Genomic DNA, 14,585 nt, shown 5'->3' with positions numbered 1-14,585 from the left:
TAAGCCAGAGGTCAAACAGCCATTAAGGTAGGCCAGCAAGTTCAGAGGCCTCTTCCTGACTCTTGGCAGGGATGTTGAGGGGGTGAGTGTGGCGGGGAGGGGGAGAAGAGGAGGGGAGGAACAGCAGCTCACCTTGAAGAGCTGGCATGCAGCAGCTGCAGCCTGCCTCTCAGCATCAATCTTTTTGGTCCCATAGCCTTCCACTTCCACATTCTTAGGCCATTTTATGTGCAGAGTGACTTTCTGAAAAGAAAAGAAGAGCAGTGAAGCGAGAGACAGTGCAGAATCCAAGCCCTCTCCCCTCCTAGTGCTTGGGTGACCTCTCTGAATGCCAGGCAAGAGAAAGGTTTAATAAATATCACTAAGCAGCACTTATTTTCAGCTTGTACTTTTCAGTAGAGGATCTCAAAGGGCTTTTCATTTAGCCTCTTTTTACAGATGTGACAGCTGAAGCCCAGGAAAATGAAATGACCTGCCCACAATCACATAGTAGGTCAGTGACAAAACTAAGATTAGAACTCAGGTCTGACTCCTAGCACGCTGCCCTATGCACATGCTGCCTCCCTGCTGAAAGAAGCCAACTACAGCAAACTAGTTATGTCAAATAATCATCCTTCCACAAACAGGGTGGGTTAGAGATGGAGACTGGGTTTTTACACGCATATTAAATGTGCTGAGATGAAGAACCAGACAGAGGGGGAGTATATTTGAAACACATACTACTGTGCAATAAACCATTTAGAATTGCAATAGTGCTTCAGACATGTATATTAAAAATCACTTACAACTCTGAGTATTCCTGGCCCTTTGCCACCTACACATACAAGCACTCCTCCACAGCCAGAGGTTAATAATGGAATTACCTTTTTTCTTGGCCCGTTAGTGTGGATATACACTAGTTTGTCTCTTGCATGAGAGATCCCCAGGGCTCTTCCAATCACACTGTTGAGCAAGTTTTTCGGCTGTGGAAATTCTTTCAACAAGTCTCTGGAATCTGAAAGAGCAATGGAAAAAGTGAATGCCATTTTCATACTTGTATAGTCCTGTTTAAAGGAGCTAAAGCATGTTATAAACTCTTATCTCACTGAAGTGCTGCAAGGTCTAATATTATCCCTGTTTTACAGATGGGGAACTGGAGGCAGAAAGTGCTTTGCCCATGGTCTTGCAATGTGTCGGTGGAACAGAATCCAGAAACCCTGAAGTCCCCTGGGCTCTCAGCACTGCAGGACACTCCATTACCAACACACCAATAGCTATTCTGGTCTGGATTTCAGGAGAAGTCAGGCAGTTATGTTTACTTATTCCACTTCCAAAAAACCTGAAAATATTCTATTCAGATTTCCTCATGGTTAGAACTTTTGGTTTTGTGACTCAAGGACACACCATGAAGGCCAATCTAGAAACACTTTATGTTGTACAAACAAGTTTTCTAAGCTTTGAGATGAATGAAAACATTTCCATGATTAAAAAAAATCTAATTGAAATCCATTTCTTTGGATGCAAACATTCCCTTGAAGTGTTCAGAACCTAAACAGTGCGGCACTCGGCTAGCCCCTGAAGCTAGAAAATGAAACAAAATAAGTGAAACTAATTGTTTTAATTGACTTGAGACAAATGCAACCCCCCCTACCCTCCCTAACTCAAAAAAACTCCAACCGAACACCAATTGTAAAATGGCAAAAAGGTTATTGAGCAATAATTGCATTTTGAACAAATTGTTAGTACAAACCCAAATACTTGGGATGCACATACCCCACCACTTCCAAGTCAATGGCCTCCAGAAAGTAGTGACGTGAAGAAATGCACTGTGGGATCTGGATACATGGTGGGAGGTTATTTAAGGAGCTGTGGCTCCCTAACTCCACCACAGCTGCTGTCCATTTAATTTAAGTTTAGCAGCAGGACTCAAAAAAGAGGGAAAGGGAAGTGGGGATCTATATTGAATCTGCCCAGAGAACCAGTTACTGGATATGGGATCTCTCCTTGCAGTTTGTCATCACAGACCTCCACTTTTGCGAGATTAACTTGCACTAACAGCAACTAAGGAGGTAGGTCTGAGGAGAACTGGTTAAAGATTGCAGAGCTGCTTACCCAAGCTGAGCATATGTCCCAGCTGCTAAGATGAGTAATGTGTCATATGTTCATGCAGCACACACGTAGCCGTTTAGCAGATTTCAGTAACAGAAACATTCCCGAGTTATTCTAGAGGCCCCTTAATGAACCTTTGCACGTCACCTTTAAAGCATAGACCTCTTTCATGGAAGGTTTACAACTCTCCAGAAAGATTTGCTGAATTTCCCCTGGTCAGTCAGATTTCATCAATACATTACAATCCTGGTTGCTAAAAGTCAGGGATTTCAGGTAACGAGAGAAAGAATCAGCTGTTCAGCTACCAATACAAAGCCTAGGAGATGTGGGAACAAGAAGTGATCTGTTCTAGTCAGAGCTATTAATCTCACTCACACTCTGTGCTGTTTAGTTTTTCTGAGAGATCTTGGTAGCAGAGATATTGAGGGAAGACACATGGGAACGCCTGACTCCAAGTCAAGAGGACAGCATCCGTCAAGAAACTGATTTGCTACTATCTCTGGAATATAGATAAAGGCATTTTCCCTTCATGCAGAAATATTTATTGAAGGAGATGCCTCTGAAATCCCCAGACAGTATCATTTGCAGACATATCTGAACATTGTTCACCACAGAAGAGACTGTCTCCTGGATCTTCTGGGAGATCACTGACAGACTGTACATTGTACTGTGGCAGATATACTATCCTTAACCAACTCTGCAGGGCTTTCGTGTAGAGCCTGGCAAATAGTATCATACAGGTATAAGATGCCACAAAAACTATATTACACGGAAAGGCTTTTGGAGACCACCAACCTCCCATATTCTGGATCCTGTCCTCTGGCAAATAGAAAGATGCTGATCTAGAGTCCAGAACAATCCCTGTGACTCCCTCTAAATTTTCTAGGTTTATCCTGCAGCCCAGAGAGATAGGAAATGTGCCCTCGCTGTCTATAGAGTCAACTGGGTTCTTGTAGAGCTGTGCTTTCAGAATCCAGGCAATGAGAGACTTGGATTCCTCGATGTTTTACATGGGCTACCACTTCTGCCAGGCACTTACCTGGTCAAGGCCCCTGGAATCATAGAGAACTACATACAGAGTACTCCATGTGTAAATCTCTTAATTTATTTATTTATTGGGGGGGCGGGTGAGGTATTGGGCAGGGAGAGAGAGAAGGAAAATGGTCTCAGTCTAAAAGGACACACAGAAAAACAAACTGTTGAGCAATAGCCAACATGGTTTCTGTAAAGGGAAATCGAGTCTTACTAATTTATTAGAGTTCTTTGAAGGGGTCAACAAACATGTGGACAAGGGGGATCCAGTGGACATAGTGTCCTTAGATTTCCAGAAAGCCTTTGACAAGGTCCCTCACCAAAGGCTGTTACGTAAATTAAGCTGTCATGGGATAAAAGGGAAGGTCCTTTCATGGATTGAGAACTGGTTAAAAGACAGGGAACAAAGGGTAGGAATAAATGGTAAATTCTCAGAATGGAGAGGGGTAACTAGTGGTCTTCTCCAAGGGTCAGTCCTAGGACCAATCCTATTCAATTTATTCATAAATGATCTGGAGAAAGGGGTAAACAGTGAGGTGGCAAAGTTTGCAGATGATACTAAACTGCTCAAGATAGTTAAGACCAAAGCAGATTGTGAAGAACTTCAAAAAGATCTCACAAAACTAAGTGATTGGGCAACAAAATGGCAAATGAAATTTAATGTGGATAAATGTAAAGTAATGCACACTGGAAAAAATAACCCCAACTATACATACAATATGATGGGGGCTAATTTAGCTACAACGAGTCAGGAAAAAGATCTTGGAGTCATCGTGGATAGTTCTCTGAAGATGTCCACACAGTGTGCAGAGGCAGTCAAAAAAGCAAACAGGATGTTCGGAATCATTAAAAAGGGATAAAGAATAAGACTGAGAATATATGATTTCCCTTATATAAATCCATGGTACGCCCACATCTCGAATACTGTGTACAGATGTGGTCTCCTCACCTCAAAAAAAGATATACTGGCACTGGTTCAGAAAAGGGCAACTAAAATGATTAGGGGTTTGGAGAGGGTCCCATATGAGGAAAGATTAAAGAGGCTAGGACTCTTCAGCTTGGAAAAGAGGAGACTAAGGGGGGATGTGATAGAGGTAGATAAAATCATGAGTGATGTGGAGAAAGTGGCTAAGGAAAAGTTATTTACTTATTCCCATAATACAAGAACTAGGGGTCACCAAATAAAATTAATAGGCAGCGGGATTAAAACAAATAAAAGGAAGCTCTTCACGCAGTGCACAGTCAACTTGTGGAACTCCTTACCTGAGGAGGTTGTGAAGGCTAGGACTATAACAATGTTTAAAAGAGAACTGGATAAATTCATGGTGGTTGAGTCCATAAATGGCTATTAGCCAGGATGGGTAAGGAATGGTGTCTCTAGCCTCTGTTTGTCAGAGGATGGAGATGGATGGCAGGAGAGAGATCACTTGATCATTGCCTGTTAGGTTCACTCCCTCTGGGGCACCTGGCATTGGCCACTGTCGGTAGACAGATACTGGGCTAGATGGACCTTTGGTCTGATCCGGTACGGCCGTTCTTATGTTATGATGCCTCAAACCAATCTTGTATAATTAGGGAAGGGATAATGAAAGCTAACATCACTGTCTGATATACTTGTTCAATTTTGTTAGCTATAATTTGCAATGGTGCCTTTTCTTAGGAAAAACTAATGTGAATAAACCCCTCTCCCTGATATTTCTAAAAGAACCCCCTCTCTCACTTCAAGCAGGAAGAAGGCTACTTCACTCACTACAGTGCCATGACATGGTTCCATGAAGAGAGGGGGAGGGTTGGTAGCTGGCATGGGGGGTAACCTTTTCTTACTATCCTCTAACACTAATAGTCTGTCTACAGTAATCCCGTTCTTAGGGGAAAAAGGAAAGAAACAATTCACAATCACCCCCGCTAAACCCACTTTGTGGATGAGGAGGAGGAGGAGCTACATGGACTGCCATCAACAAGAGCATGTATTTTTGGTCTCTGATTGCCTCTGCTTTGAGAAACAGGGCTGCTTCTGAGGAAATCTGTGATAAGGAGCAGACAAAGGATGGGGAAGACCTTGTCACACGTATCTACGAAGAACAGACGTGTTTATATAATGACACCAAGGATTTTGAGATGGATCTGTAGTCAACTTCAGTGTTTAATCCTTCTGGGAGCAAAGGAGAATGGTTCCTCCAAATGGCAAAATCCTCCATTTCAGCTTGTAGATCAAGATCTGAATTGTCAGCTGAGCAACAATGTATGCGTCATAGCTACTGACTGTCACAGAAAATGCAGCACCCAAGGAGTCACCCCAATAATCATCTTACATCCTCAACTCCAGAACTGAAATGGCCTAATCCCATGTGGAGAAGACATGCATCACCATAAGTATTTGAAGATGCAAACCTGAATTCCCAAGTTGCAGTGAGTATAGTTTCCTTCCTGGCAGATTGAATTTCTTGGCACCTTCATCCAAAAGCAGAATGACTTATTTCTCTGAGACTTCTTATCTTGTCCCTCCGCCACAATCAGACTTTTCCAGTGTTGGGCCCAGTCTGCAGCCTTGATGAGATCTGCCATGGTGCATGGTTCCTCCAGGAGCCAGCGGACCAACAGATGTCCCATGATTTGTGTTTTGATGCAGTCATGTGTTCGAACAGCCCCACTTCTGCATATTGGCTTTTGACTTGCCAACTCTTGTTCAGAGGCGATTTAAACATTTGCAGGTCGACCAATCTTTCTCCATGCCTCCAGGAAGGCATTCAGCAACATCACTGTACATTTTGACATCCTCATCAAGTATTTCAAGCCATGTGCACCACATTTCCAGTCATGTACCCATCAGTGATTTTAAAGCAGTTCTGTAGCAGTTAGGAAGATTTTCTGTGATTGCAGCTGGCTAACTGCTGCAGTGGGACCACGTAGCGAATGTCACCTACCACTACAGTCTCTGTGACTGTCAAGACTAGAGGCCCTAATTGCAGATGGGCTAAAAGGTAGTAAAAACCCGGTTGAGAGAGTTGGTACCTGATATCCCCAAGATGGATGAAATGGACGCTGGTTTTAGTCTTTAGTCCCTAACAGGCCACATCTGTAGAAAGAGAGACAGTCTTCCCTTCTTGGACAGTAGACAAGTTAAGGTGGGTTGTAAAAAGCACTCAGCACTGGCCTAACTCTAGAAGACTGTGGGAATATTACTACTGACTTCAATGGGAGCAGAGTAAGGCCAACATCAAGTGCTTTTGAAAATCCCATCCATAGCACCTAAGCAAATCAGCCCCAGAAAATCCAGGAAATGCCAAAAATTGTTAAATGGAGAGACTGAATGGCCTACATTCTTATGTGGGGAATAAAAAAAAGACTGTTAGGTTGATCTTGACTGTTCATACCTTCCTCCATAGCCTCTTCCTCAGAAAGAGGCTGGAAATGAGCAAAAGATACACAGGAAGACTAAGGTCCATAAAAATTAATGGAGAATGCCCCCGAAGCATCAGACATGTGCAAGGATGAAAAGCTTGTGGCCCTCCAACATCCACTCATGTAGATAATTACAGTAGGACCTTTCTTGCTACAGGACTACACACCAGAGTTCTCAGAGACTCCATTACAAATATTTATATTACAGCATCACCCAATAGGGTAGATACAATGCAAATAAAAGACCGTGCAGTCCCTGCCCTAAAGTGCTTAAAATCTAAATATGACAACAATAACCCTCAGAACTAGGGTAGATCATCTCAAATTGGAGAACCACAATTGACAACTAGTGAGGCAAATCTGCGCAGCTGCAGAGAGGAAGGAAGAGAGTCCGTACTGGCGCAAACCAAAATTCATATGGATTTCAGTAACAGACCCAGAAAACACCTCAGATCAGAGACGCATTTTCAATATCTGTAGTGGTTTCACCAGATGTCAGTGCCAAGGTACCTGGATAAATTGAGCTGAAGACACCAACCTGACAGTGGAAGGCTTGGGACCTGCCTCCATAAGAAATACCTCAAAGTGACTTTCATGCTCCCTATGGGCTCAAGTAATAGCCACAGAGATGGAGCTCAGGCTTTCAGGGAGCCCTTAAAGACACCTTACGTGTTGAATGAGGCAGACCTTTTATTCTTTCAGTGAGCATCCTGAAACGACCTCAACCACTGGAGAACTCAATAGAAGGCAAGGAGGAAGAAGAGACTCCAGCAATCTGCCCCAGCTTTGTCTGAATCAGTTATCACTATCAAAGTCTGCCTGTAACACGCAAGCAGCATTCTGGTTGGCTGGTTGGGCTTTTTGATGTCACAAAGTAGGCCAGCTCCCAACAGTGTACAGCCAAGATCTCACTGAAACACAAAAAGACTGCAGTACCTATTATGTTAAATGGGCATTGGGAAAAAATTAAGGGAAGCACAGAGACAGGGGATGGATGAAGAAGGTGGCAGTTGTCTTGAGGGAAATGGGGTGCTAAAGGAGAAAAAATGAATTTCGAGTGTTTCCTCTCCCAGTGTGTCAAACTGCCCTTTCAGAAGCAGTTTGGGGTGGAGTGGGATTGTTTCAATTCTAACATTTGCACTAGAAAACAGGTTAAATTGGTAGCTGTTCAACAGGCCACTTTATATGCAAGAGCTGAAAGCTGTTAGGTCCTAAACTGCTACCAAAAGGATAGTGGGCCTTTTGAGGGGAAAGGGAAGTAACTGACCAATTAGAGACAAAGAAGGGTTAAAAAATGAAAATATTTGAGATAGAGGTATTTATATAACTTTTTTCCTACTATTTTTCTTATCCTTTTAGTAGGACCTAATTTCCATAGTGGAAGCTCACAGAAATAAGTCCAACCAAAACACACACTATATTTAAAAAAAACTGAATGTACACATAAACCATCATATGACAGCAATAAGCCTTCCAACACACTTCTTGGGTAGATGAAGGCTCTCAGCCTTTGGCATTATATCTCACAAAGCATCTGTGCACCAGTAGCTTAATATCAGACCTGCAGTAAGCCTGTCATGGCTTATTACTATATTTGCAAACATCCTTGAAAGACACACAACCTTTTTAAAAAGGGTATGCGAGGTTTTAACTAGATAATTGAAAGGTGCAAAAACTTTTTTAAAATGTGTGAGGTTTTAAGTGCACAATTAAGCCAGCCCTGAATGGGATAAAGACATTAAGAGGGAAACAAACTGTAACTCAAGTAAGTGTCTGCTACACACTGAAGGATGATATGCAGAGAGGAATCCCCAGCAGGCTCTAACAAACCGTTTCCCATATGTAATTTATGGAAGTTGTTACACACAGGAATGTACGGTAAACAGGAATTTTTAACATCCAGCTTACCTTTCACATTTCATTTGGTTTGGACAGAGACATTAGCTGGTCAAAGGTGCCAGCCTGCCAGCTCTACAGACTGAAGTCTGCTGTCCACAAAACAGGGACAGCATGGGCAGTGGCAGAGAAATCTACCTGTCCACACTGTCCTAGCTCTCTATACAGATAGGAGAGGACGTTTCCTCTCCACAGCCTGTTCAGTTGATACCCCCCGCATCAGATGCCAAAGAGAGGACCATTTATTAGGGCATTTTCATGTCACATAGGCTAACCCAGAAGGCTGAGAGATGAAAAGGCTTTCAGTCATGGCCAGTCTGGACCAGATTCAAACAAGTGACCTTGAGATAAAAGGATATGGAATCTTTCACCACTCTCCTGAGCATCCAATCCACCCTATTTGTAAATCAGAGGCAGAGAACAGAATGAATGTTCATAATACTGAGAAATTCACATTCAGGAAGCCCAGAACCATTCTGATCTTTATTAAAGACAGGCCTCAGAAACCACTGCCACCATCCCAACATGCAGTGCTCCACAGTTATCCAAGTAGCCAGGCCCAGGCCTCTTTATCAGCACCTGCAGTTTCACACCCGTGTTAGTGGCCACACTGGGAGAAGAGATGGGGCCCTAGAAAGCACCGCCAGCCGCCACTTCACCTGCGGACGCAGCAGTAGGAGAGGGCCGGGACAGGGCAGCAGGGCCCCCTCGCCCGCGTATCTCCCTTGCTCCAGATTCCAGTCAGGAATCCCTGCCCTGCCGGGTCACTCCAGGCCGCACGAGTCTCTCCGCAGCGATCGCACCGAGCACCGGCTCCCCCTGCGCTTGTTTGCCAGCCAGCCAGCCAGCCAGCGGGCCCCGAGACCCACAGGTCGCAGAGGGCGGCCTGTCCCGTCCACCCCATCCCTTCCCGGCAGAGGTGCGAGCTCCCTCGGCGGGGCTGTGCCGCGCAGTGCGGGGCCCGTCGCCCGGGCCTACCCGCCCTCAAGTTGGAAAGAAGCCGGCCGGCCGGCCGGGGAGCTCGGGGGGGAGGGGGGGGATGTGCTGGGCTCGCACACGGCCCCCCACGCTGGGGGGAGGGGGCCTCGCTCCCCCATTTCCCTGGGGGGCAGAATCTGCCCCCTCCCTCTATGGCGGAAGCGGGGCCGCTGCCTTTGTCGCCCTGCCCCCCCCCCCCGCGGCCTCCGGGGAAGATCCGCCGGCCCATGCGGCGTCCGCAGCTCACCCTTCACCATGGCGCCGGCTTCTCCCGCTCCGTCCGCTCCCGGCTCCTCTTCCGCTCCGGGCCCGGCCTCGCTCAGGGGGCCGCCCGCGCACAGGCTCCGCGTGGCGCCGCCCGCTTCCACCAGCCCCGCCCGGCGGTAGCGGCGGCAGCGCCGCGGCCCGGAAGCGCCACTCACCAGCGCCAGCAGGAGCCGCCTGGGCGCCGCCATCTTGCAAGACCGCCCACTCCCGGCTTCAGGCCGGGCAGGGACAACGACGGGGGCGCCGTCTGCGCCAGGAGGAACCAGCTGAACGCAGCGGCCCCTAGCGAAAAGGCCGGAGCATTGCAGGCAAGGGGGCGCTTGAGCACAGGGGCTGCTGGGAGCGGTCCTGCCTCCACCCCCTTGCCCTGTAGCGAACAGCCTCCCCCTTTCGCTCCGCCAGGCTCCGCCGCCCCTGCTTTATAGTAACTTACCCATCCACAGTCAACGGCGATTCTGCGGCCTTCTGGCAATTGATACTGTCCACTCATCCCCTACCCACCCCCCATTGGCGAGCTGCATGGAAACCACCGAGAAGTTAATAGGGCTAGAAAGCAAGGGATCCCTCGCCCTGTTACAGGGGTCCTCTCCACGTCAAAGTTGAGGGAAAGGGCAGAATGGGGGAAAATGTGCACTGGTCCTGCCCATACCTGTTCTGAGGTTAAACAAAGAACGTCAAGCTCCAGGCCAGCTCTGCCAGTAGGCCCTTCCCCCCACCCCCACCCCTTTTTATTTTTAAAGTATAGTCATATTTACATCCGACATTGTATAAATATCATTTTTAGCCTGCTGCTCCCCCTTGAGTGCCCCTAGGTAGCAAATCTACTCTTTTGTTTTGTCTCTGGATCACATGCATATCAGCCAGAAGCAACATAAGAGAAATTAAGCCTATTTATACATGTAAGATATTATAGCTTTGAGGTAAGGACCCCAAAGCACTTTCTGAATACTATCTGAGCCTCACAACAACCCTTCAAGGTAGGTTAGCATTACACAATTTTTACAAATGAGGAAACTGACCCACAGAGATGTTTATGATTCACTTGCTCAAACCAGAACAAGATAGTGCAGTGCTGCGAATGGTACCCAGATATCCCAACTTCTACTCCCCTGCTCTTTTAAATATATTAAAGGGGCACCACCAACTTCAAAAAATATCACTTCTGATTTTTTTTTAAACTATTACAAATTTGAAGAGTAGAAGACAAAAATGCATTAGCCAACCCCTTGTGTATATTTTCACCATTTCGCCAACATAGCTGAGTCATATTCTCTCCGTTTTTTTCAGATTTTTCACATAGTAATGAGACCACATATAAAAAACACCAACCAACCAAACAAAAAAGCAAGCAAGCAAACAGGAAGATCTGACTTCAAGAACTACACCAAGGGAAAGTTCAGGAGCAGGTTTAGTACCTGAAAGTAATTTTTAAAAAAGATACATACTGACCATACTTCAAGTTTGCAGAGTCTCAGTTGCAATCAAACTTCATTATTTTATTAACACTTTAGATACTAACATTTGAGAATTAAAAAATACTTCTTATTTATATTGTTCACTGTTTGCATTTTTCTCACCTTGACAAAAATTAAATTTGGTCAGTTTTAACAATTAATCGTTTTGACCATAAAGTTCTTAATACTGTAACATATGGATGTCAACTACCCTACCACTGCAGGGATGCTTTAATCCTCCCACCCCCCATCAGAATTCTTTTTTAAAATGGTCAAAATATTTATATACACCTTAACTTTTATGAAGCCTATTTATAACGTATGCACTTTGGGCTACAATTAAATTGAGAGTGCCTCTTTACAGTAGTGAGATCTATTTATGTTAGTTTAAATGTCATTTATTAATCAGTAAATACTTTGCTTGTAAACCAAGATTTTACATTGGTTAAAATGTGTAAAAAATCATTAAGAGAAATAAGGCTTTCAACAAATATCAGGAGAGGGAAAAAAACCTAATATCAGGAGGGAGATAAAATAAGAAATTTAACTTTTACATTTTTCATGCAGAGGGCAGATTTTTAAAAGATGTCTAAACAGTTAAGCTAGGAAAACCCCATATAAAAGACTTTTAACAAAGAACAGATAAAAGTGTACTTGGAAGATCTGAACACATGCTAAATCACTTGTCTCAGAGGATGTGCATCTTAGGGTATTAAGCAAATTAGCTAACTTACTGTACCAATGACAAATATTTCTGAAAAATCAGGCAGCCAGAGAGGCACTGGAAAAAATGCAGTACAGAATTTCAAAAAAGAAAATTGAAATGATCCTGGCAGTTTATTGTCCCATAAGTCTATCCCCAATATAATAATTAAACAAATATTGAGAAAAGTAGGACTAGAAGATGACAACCATAAGCAATACATGGCATTGGTTCCTACAGAACAAATCTTGCCAGACAAGTTGCCCAAATTAAGGAAATTCAGTAGATGCAAACGATCTGATACTCAACCCCACGAACTCTATCTTGAAAAATTATTTCAAATTGGTTTAGCTAGAAATCGTTAATTGGAAGTAAAACTTCTGGGGGAAATAAAAAGCGTGTGTGTAGAGGGGATTAATGTTAAATGCCAATGTATCCAGTTTATTTATTTATTTAACATCTTCACTGTGATCTTGAACGGGTAAGATGTCCATTAAAGCAGGGATTCTCAACCTTTTTCTTTCTGAGCCCTCCCCCCAACATGCTATAAAAACTACACAGCCCACCTGTGCCACAATAACTGATTTTCTGCATATAAAAGCCAGGGCTGGGGTTAGGGGGCAGCAAGCAGGGCAATTGCCTGGAGCCCCATATGCCACAGGGGCCGCCACAAAGCTATAATGCTCAGGCTTCAGCCTGGGTGGCAGGGCTTAGGCTTCAACTCCATAGGGCAGGGCTTTGGCCTTCTGTCCTGGGCTCCAGTGAGTCTAATGCTGGCCCTGCTTGGTGGCCTCCCTGAAACCTGCATGCAGCACCCCCAGGGGGCCTCAGACCTCTGGTTGAGAACCACTGCATTAAGGAAAAATCACAGATTATACTAAGTTGTTTTCAGTTATGCATACCAGTGAATGCAGAAATAAAGAGATGAGAACCATCGGTGGAGAATACAACAATGGAAAAAACGTAGCTGTACATCTTGGGGAAGACTATGGAAAACACATTCAATGGGAGGAAGAAACAGTGATGCAGAAAAAAAGAAAAGGGTGAGTGTTCAGCAAATTAGATATAAGAAATAGGGCTAGTGGTTTGTCACGGTAAATTAGACAATAAGTTAAAGTCTGGTCACAGAAAAAAGGCAAGAATCAATTTATGGAAAAAATGCCAGAAGTCACAGGTTACATTAGTTCAATCAAAATATCCTTTATTTTGCAATGAAAAGCGTTTAACAGCATTTAACTAATAGTTTAATACCACTAGCCCACTGCTTGCCAGTTCAGACTCACAGTAGCGAGCCACGGCTGACCCTTCCTCTCCCCTACATGAGCCTTGCAAAAGGGATGGCGGCGGCAGCAGCAGCATTGTACAGAAGCTTCTTATCCAGCTATGCTAGCTTCAAGACTTTCCTCAAAAAACTAGTAGTGTCACAGAATCCATGAAGTCCCTACCCCCAGTCCAGCCATGACAAACCACTAGCCCTCATGAGTTGCTGCTCTCCTTCAGCCTCCCATTCTGCCCAGATTTTTACTTGGCATCTTAAGTTTTTCCACTGAAATACAAATGTCAAATATCATTATTTTTTTAAATTATAGGATCGAAGACTTCTGATGACCTAATTTTTTAGCTTGACGTTGAAACAAGAATGGCTAATGAAATGTTATGCCACCAAAGCAGTGAATCAGAGGCATTACTTCCCAGAGCAGGGAGGTAATAGACCCTCGCTGTACATCTCTGGTGCAACCAGTCCAGGCATACTGGATTCAGTTCTGAGCAGCTCATTTTAAGATTGAGTTACTGAAGGACATTCAGAAAAAGCAACAAAAATGACCAGTGCCTGGAGGGACTGACTTATGATGGAAGACTAAAAAGAGCTAAATAAAGAGCTTGGCTGAGTGATGACAGAAAGGGACATGATAAATTGATGTTTTGAATTATGTAAACACCAAGGAGAGAGACTTATTGAACTAGTACAAAGGGAAACAACTAATAGTAGGAGGATGAAATTAAAAGGGAAACTTCAAACTAATTAGAACTAAACTGAATGAAGAACTAAGTAATGCACTTTAGGGAACAACCCTGTATTGTCAGGGAGATGGACTGGATGACATAGTAGTTCTTTTCCATCTCCAGCTTCTGTATTCCCCTGAAATGACTCTCTTACTGTACTACTTAACATAAGCACAGATACTTGTGACGTTAACGCTTGTTCAGACAGCTGCCCTAGCTGAAAAGTGATTTACACTGCTGCATAAGTACTAGATATCAAACAATTATGGTTTGGAAACATTTACACTTTTACAAGTAGGGACAAATTCTACCCTCAGATGTGAGGCTCCCCTTGCAGTTAAAAAGAGTGATACAGGAAGGCAGAATTGGGCCCTATGTGTTACATAACAACTGCCAATGTGGCCACATTTTCTCACACATCCTTCCTTTTCCTTTGTAGCACATTTAAACATGTATTGGTGGCACAAACACTTAAATGAACGAGGTATCAACTCACATTGCAAGGCAGTATGGCACACCTGTCATATCATCCAGCATAGAAAAGGATGGTAAAATTATTTATGAATTATTTATGAACTGGATGTCTTTGTCTAGAGATCTAGAGCTGATCAATCAAGAAAAATTAATGGTGAGAGATGAGTTTCCCAAACCAACCAAGTCCTTACCTTTTCTACATGAATTCAGCGAGAACATCTCTGTCAAAGTGAAAAGATCTGATTCCTACGAAGCAAGAAGGTGAAGAGGCAGGAAGTTAGAATTTA

The 14,585-nt window shown here is 44.0% G+C and overlaps 1 protein-coding gene across 6 annotated transcripts in view; it reads right to left on the bottom strand.

The window, feature by feature from the left end:
• DHX30 (DExH-box helicase 30) overlaps positions 1 to 14,585 on the bottom strand; it is a 41,280-nt gene that overhangs the window by 21,494 nt on the left and 5,201 nt on the right. For 3 of the 6 annotated variants that reach the window (XM_045003903.1, XM_045003904.1, XM_045003905.1), the window contains exons 2-4: positions 14,490 to 14,544; positions 864 to 994; positions 133 to 243 (exon numbers count right to left, since the gene is read on the bottom strand). In XM_045003903.1, coding sequence (XP_044859838.1) covers positions 133 to 243; positions 864 to 994; positions 14,490 to 14,517 — 270 coding nt within the window. In that variant the 5' untranslated portion in view covers positions 14,518 to 14,544. Of the gene's footprint in view, positions 1 to 132; positions 244 to 863; positions 995 to 7,060; positions 7,134 to 7,209; positions 7,329 to 9,643; positions 9,867 to 14,489; positions 14,545 to 14,585 lie in introns of those variants that run through there. The other 3 variants (XM_045003900.1, XM_045003906.1, XM_045003901.1) reach the window with 3 other exon arrangements.

Source organism: Mauremys mutica, chromosome 2 (genome assembly GCF_020497125.1).
Source record: "Mauremys mutica isolate MM-2020 ecotype Southern chromosome 2, ASM2049712v1, whole genome shotgun sequence".
Taxonomy (NCBI): Eukaryota; Metazoa; Chordata; order Testudines; family Geoemydidae; genus Mauremys; species Mauremys mutica.
The sequence above is the reverse complement of the archived record's forward strand: the minus strand, read 5'-3'. Positions and strand labels throughout refer to the sequence as shown.